This window comes from Thamnophis sirtalis, unplaced genomic scaffold, assembly GCF_051295495.1.
Source record: "Thamnophis sirtalis isolate CommonGarterSnake01/CBP01778 unplaced genomic scaffold, rThaSir2_p1.2 scaffold_8, whole genome shotgun sequence".
Classification (NCBI taxonomy): domain Eukaryota; kingdom Metazoa; phylum Chordata; class Lepidosauria; order Squamata; family Natricidae; genus Thamnophis; species Thamnophis sirtalis.
In genome coordinates this window covers 50,269,399-50,275,398 of record NW_028261388.1, presented here as the reverse complement: position 1 = coordinate 50,275,398, position 6,000 = coordinate 50,269,399, and the positions used below count along the sequence as shown (strand labels likewise).

Sequence of the window (6,000 nt, the reverse complement as noted above, 5' to 3'; positions counted from 1 at the left end):
CTCTGGGTCTGAAGTTATATTATGCAGACCCCTTGTAGGTTATATCTTTATTACTGTATTTTTTCTTCAACTGTTTTTAATGCATTATTTTTTCTTACATCCTGCCAGTCTGGAATGGAATAGCATAGAAATCTTAGTGATAAATAAATAAATAAATAAATAAATAAATAAATAAGTAAGTAAGTAAGTAAGTAAGTAAGTAAGTAAGTAAGTAAGTAAGCAAGCAAGCAAATAAATAAATCTTATTTGTTTTTCAGATCCGCTGAAGTGACCGCATATGGCCCTGATGCTTATGTAAGACATATTTCAGTATAAAAGAAAGTCTCTGAACATCTCTGAGCATTACCAGGCATAATGATGTGCATCAAGCTGAACCTCAAGGAAAGTTCTGGAAAATTGGTTCCAGGCACATCTTTCATCTGATTATTATATTTAAGCCTGCAAGAGAATTATACTGAAACCTACGAGGAAGCAATACCGGTCTGCATTAATACTTGGACATATCCAGCTTTTTATCCTTCCAATGATCTTATGAATTAGATCACTCTTTCCTCAAATTTACAAAAGAAGAAATGAAACTAGAAGACAGTCCCAATGGAAACAAAAACTAGAAAATGAGGAAATTTCAATAAAGAAATAAGAATTTCAGCCTGGGTTTAATCCATTTCTGTGCTGTAAAGAGAGTGGAATATTTTCCAAGAACCAGTAATCCCAACTCTCAACCTTTATTGTGCCCCCACATGTAAATGCACGTTGTAGAAATCTTTGGGGCAAAACCTGTTTTCTGAATGAAATGTCCCTTCCAGTGATTTAAGTAAGTGAGGGTCCCAGAGCTATCAGCTCCACAAGAATTATGTCTTTTTCAGCCCACAGGATTAACCTCTTTTGGATTGGTCTCTTAAGCTTCTGTGTAGACAGTCCTGTGTGCAGTGAAAAAAATAACACACTTATTTTTACCAAAGAAAATACAATTCGTAAGTGCATGTGTCCTGATAGTATTAATGACTGTGATTATAGCTTGGCAAATCTAATTTGTAACTGTAGAACTATTTTGCCCTATACAGTAGACAAAACCTATTATAATAATTTGGTAATTTGGTTTACTGAAACTGATATGTTGAGGATCCTGTTAAATGTTACATCTGTACATAATCTAAAACTCTCACTCTGTGGCACTATTCCTTTGACAACAAAATATTTGACTATTTGGGGATTACAAAAATTACAGATAAGAAGTGAGAATAATGGCCAGTTAAAACAACAAAGTTTAACAATCTCTACTAACTGTGACAATGGAGCCCAAGGCAAGTTAATGTCATACAAAGACAAAAACATGATTACTCATGTTGCTGTTTTAGACACATCTCTTTTCAGTGGAAGTGGCCCATTGAAAGCATACAGTGTAGAAAATATTTCTAACATTTCAGACAACTTTCCACACTTGGACAATTTTTTTTCTCCAAGTAACAAAAGTTGTATCATAACATTCATTTATTAACATACAAATCTTGGCCATTTATATAATATAAACATTATAAATTGGGTCATCCTGATATATTGTAGCAGCTAAACTTCTATTGCTCTTTATATTACAAAATAATAATAATAACAGGGAGATGAATAAACTTTAGTCCTAATAGCCCCTATTTCAGTATAATCTACAGAATGCTATAGAATATTTTAGCTTAATTCAACCCCAGAATAGTTTTGTTCCAAAACTATTAATATTTGTAAGTCTGAGCAAAATAAGAGAAAATAGTTTTCTTGAGAACATATCTGGAAAAAATGCATAAATCTGCTTTTGCATAATGGATTGCATTGGCATATAATTAAAATGTTTGCATTAAAGATTAGTATCATTTAAACTGGAATTGATTAATAGCTTCTAAAATAATCTGGGTTAAAAGCTAATATTACCTGAGTGGGCATATAACATATTTTTTGTAGTATAAGATTAGAACGCTGTTTAGATGTTAGAAATTGCTATCTCTATCTGATCTATTTGGCCAAATAAAGTTTTTCTTGATCTCGCAGTCCGAAGCTCCCGATTTTCTGCAACATTTATGATGAGCCTTAGCCAGGATATTGAGGAGCGATATTTCGCTGAGGACGGCGCCAACTGACCAGTGCCCAATTGAGGCCGTCTAGTCCTACCTTCAGGTGCCAACAGAGAGTTTGTCTGGGAGGAGACTCACGACCCCCCTGGGCACTTGGTGGACACCAACCGATCCAAGAACTAAATAAAGTTTTTCTTGATCTCACAGTCCGAATCTCCTGATTTTCTGCAACACGAGAGCTTTATCTTTAATCAGATAGGACTATTCTTTATCTTCTTTTTTCTGTTTTCTTTTGCTAGCATGCCAGGTGTAACTTAAAACAATGATTCATGGCCTTACCAGCATGCAATTAGAAATAGCAATGCATTTGATTTTGTTTCTCCTTATCGTCTTATCATACATATTCTTCTTTTATATTCATTAGTTTGCCATAATGTATGCATAAACCATGAATTAGAAACAAGTGGATATTTTTCGTAGGCTTTCAGCAAATAATTACCATTCTCATTCCTTTTTGGGTATCACAACAACATAATCATTTTTCCTGTAGTCTTTCATCTTCTCAATCTCTAGCGCTGAGACAGCCAATTCAGATGCCTACTTGGGACAACTGATTCAAAGGTAACTCCCCACCAAAAGTCCTGAAAGAAAAAAAGTGTATTATACAATTTTGATATAACATATTGTTGCAGAGAGATGTCATTAAATCTGACATTACACCCTCTGTATTACAAATTGATATGTATGGCAACTGTTGCAGCAAAAACTTGATATACCAGATATGCCTGTGATGTAATGGACATTACTCAGTTAAATGAGAATGAAGTCAAAACCAAATTTTATCCGTTCTAACAGAAGTCCATTAAGCCACGATTATAGTGTTGCACACTTTAATAAGGAATGATTAATATGTAGCCTACTATATTTTATTCCCAGCGCTTTGAAAAATCCCTTGCTGCTTGGCTGGAAATGTATGTTATTTACCATATTAAACCAAAGGATATTTTGAAAATCTCTGTCGAGTTTTGGTTTTTTTTCCCATCTTTCCTATTACCTACTCCTATTAGTATCTTTTGACTATCACTTGTTGGTTGTATATTCCGACTTGTGATTGTATCTTTATGAGTTATCACTTTGTTGCTTGTATGTATCTGAAAGCTTATGAATCGGAGACAAATTTCTTGTGTGCCCAATCACATTTGGCCAATAAAGAATATTCTATTTTTCATTTCGCTATTAGTATAAGACAATCGATCGATCGATCACAACGGCAACTTCGCTACCCTACGGTCATTTCTATACACTGATCATTTTCCCGCCCTTCCACATCCGTTGCCAAGGGACCATTCACGTCACAGGCCTTCCTCCACTTTCCCCACCTACGTTATTTCCCCCCATCTCCCTCCTTCCCAAAATGGCCGACTTCTTCTATTACCATCTCGGCAGTGACTCTTGCCTCAATCTATGGTCTAACGAGGCGCTCTAGCCAACAGGGCGAACTCGACGATAGAACCCTGTCTGATATTTCTTCCTCTGCCCATGGCAGCAAAGAGAAAAATAGTCAAAAGCGGCGGTGTACAGTAGAGGGCGCTATGATGATTTCTAGGCTGTGACGCTGCTCTTGCTGCAGCAACAGGGAGGGAGCGAGGAGTGACTCGCGGCGTGCGCGCTCTCGGCGCCGTTGCGGTAGTTGGGTTTTTTTTCCGCGCTTGTCTTTTCCTCCCCGATTCTTCTTCAAACCTTCCCGCAGCGGCGGCGGTTTCGTGGAAGAAGAATGTTCCGCAAGGCACGGCGCGTGAATGTGCGGAAGCGGAACGAGTCCGAGGACGACGACGAAGAGCGAGATGAAGCGTTACCGTCGCAGCCGCCGCCGCCGCCAGAAGGTGATGGGCCTGCGGCAGAGCCCGAACTGCCAGCGCCTAAGCCGCCGTTGCTGCCTCTCCCGACCGGCTGCGTCCCTCTGGTCTCCGCCGCCGCCGCGTCCTCCGGCGGAGGCTTCGCTTTCAGCAGTCCTGAGGCGGTGGTCCGGGGAGGCCCCAATTTGCCGGCCCCGGAATTGCAGCCGCCGCAACCCCCGATGGCGCTTCTACCGCCGCCGCCGCCGCCGCCTTCGCAGCAGCTGCCATTGGGAAACAACGGGCACGTGTCCTCTGTTTCTAAGCCGAAGGAGCGGAAAAGGGGCAAAGAACTGGGGGCCGCGCCTGGGGTGCCCCGCGGAAGCCGCAACCTGCTCAGCTTCCAGGACGAAGAAGAGGGTAAGCACGCATCGACCCGGCTCCTTTTCCTTTTTTTCCTCCGGGGCCTAGGGCTTCGGTTTTTCTCTCCTTCCCCCATCCGCCCCGCATACGAGCGCTTGTGCTGGTCACATTTAAAGCTCGACGAACTCGTTATTCAGAGATACAGGTAGTCCTCGACTTACAACATTTCATTCAGTGACTGTTCAAAGTTACAACGCCACTAAAAAGGGACTTATGACCATTTTCACATTTAACGACCATTACAGTGGCCTGATGGGCATGTCCTCAAATTCAAACACTTGGCAGTTGTCTCATATTTGTGATGGTCTCAGCATCCCAGGGCCAGGTGATTACCTTTTGTGACCTTCTGACTAGCAACTAAACCATGTTACTAAATTAAGGACTGCAATGATTCACTTAATAACTGTGGCAAGAAATGTGGTAAATAGGGCAAAGCTCACTTAACAAATGTCTCACTGAACAATAAAAATGTTGGTCTCAGTTGTGGTCGAGGACTACCTGTATTAGATTCCCCAAACACACCACATCAAGCCTGACTTTTTCCTTATACTTATTTGCAACTTGATATTTTTCCCAAGCTAAGTTTCCTCTACTTGGAAGAGTTCCCATTTAGAAAACAGCACAATTTGTATCAAACTTGGAAATGTTTAAGTTTTGTAGACTTTCTCCCAGACTTGGAATTAATTAGGCAGCCTGTTAACAGTGGATTCTGGGAGTTTGTTCACACATCTTAATAGTCAAATTTGAAAAATACTGGTCTACATACAGCATATGGATCTTCCTTCCCCAGGCAAGTGCCTACTAAAACATATTTGGCTGTAGTCCATAAACTCCCAATAATATGTTCACTACAGGGAGACACAGTTCAAAGTGTTTAGAATTGTAAGGCATGGGAGAAAACTCTCATTATGTATACGTTTAGCAAAATTTGGGATTTATTATCCCTCAAATGTATAATTGTTTTATAGGTGTGTGGAAAAGAGGTGCTTGAGTTCCCAATATATCTTGGTTAAATATTGCTGTTATAAATGAAAGGTCAGCTGTGGGACTGGAAGGAGGATAAGAAACATACATTATGTTTTCAAAGAAGAGACTGAAAGTTATCACAAATGTTTGAGATGTTTTGGATTTCCAGGGAAATCACTGTGACAACTACAGCAAAATAAAGAACTGGCCAGTAGACCAGCTCTTTGTAATTCTTTTCATGACAAGAAGAAAACTTGAGATTGCCCACCAGTGCTACATATAATTGCTTGTTGTGAGGAAACCACAAGACAGCATTCTCAGGGGGATTTAAAAGTCTGGGAAATAAAGGAATAGCCATCTTTCTCAAATCACAACTGATGCCCTCAAAAGGACAGGGATATGTGTGTGTGTGTGTGTGTACATACATACATACATACATGTATATATATATATATTTGTGTGTGTGTGTATATATATATATATGTGTGTGTATATGTGTGTGTGTATATGTATATATATATGTGTGTGTGTGTGTGTGTGTGTGCATATGTATGTATGTATGTGTATGTGTATATATATATATATATACAAGCTGTGTATGTGTGTATATATAAAAGCTTTGATTTTAGACAATTAAAGGGTAAGTTACAGATAGATTTTAAATAAGTTTTGGGGATCACAAAAATCTTTCCTGTGGAAAAGTGCTTAAAAAAACATGA

General features: G+C 39.4%; 2 protein-coding genes across 2 annotated transcripts in view; both read left to right on the top strand.

The window, feature by feature from the left end:
• The first annotated feature begins 262 nt into the window (after window positions 1-262).
• On the top strand, window positions 263-3,065 carry EPCIP (exosomal polycystin 1 interacting protein). Its single transcript, XM_014070042.2, has one exon. The coding sequence runs from the start codon at window positions 854-856 to the stop codon at window positions 1,496-1,498; it is 645 nt and encodes a 214-aa protein (XP_013925517.2). The 5' UTR covers window positions 263-853; the 3' UTR covers window positions 1,499-3,065.
• A 640-nt stretch (window positions 3,066-3,705) lies between these two features.
• Window positions 3,706-6,000, top strand: part of PAXBP1 (PAX3 and PAX7 binding protein 1) — a 31,858-nt gene continuing 29,563 nt past the window's right edge. Inside the window, exon 1 of the mRNA XM_014070041.2 lies at window positions 3,706-4,312. Within this exon, the coding sequence (XP_013925516.2) occupies window positions 3,832-4,312 (481 nt within the window). The 5' untranslated portion in view covers window positions 3,706-3,831. The remainder of the gene's footprint in view (window positions 4,313-6,000) is intronic.

Excerpts from the sequence above, each read along its gene's own strand:
- EPCIP (XM_014070042.2), top strand. The coding sequence starts at position 854 with ATGTCTTTTTCAGCCCACAGGATTAACCTCTTTTGGATTGGTCTCTTA.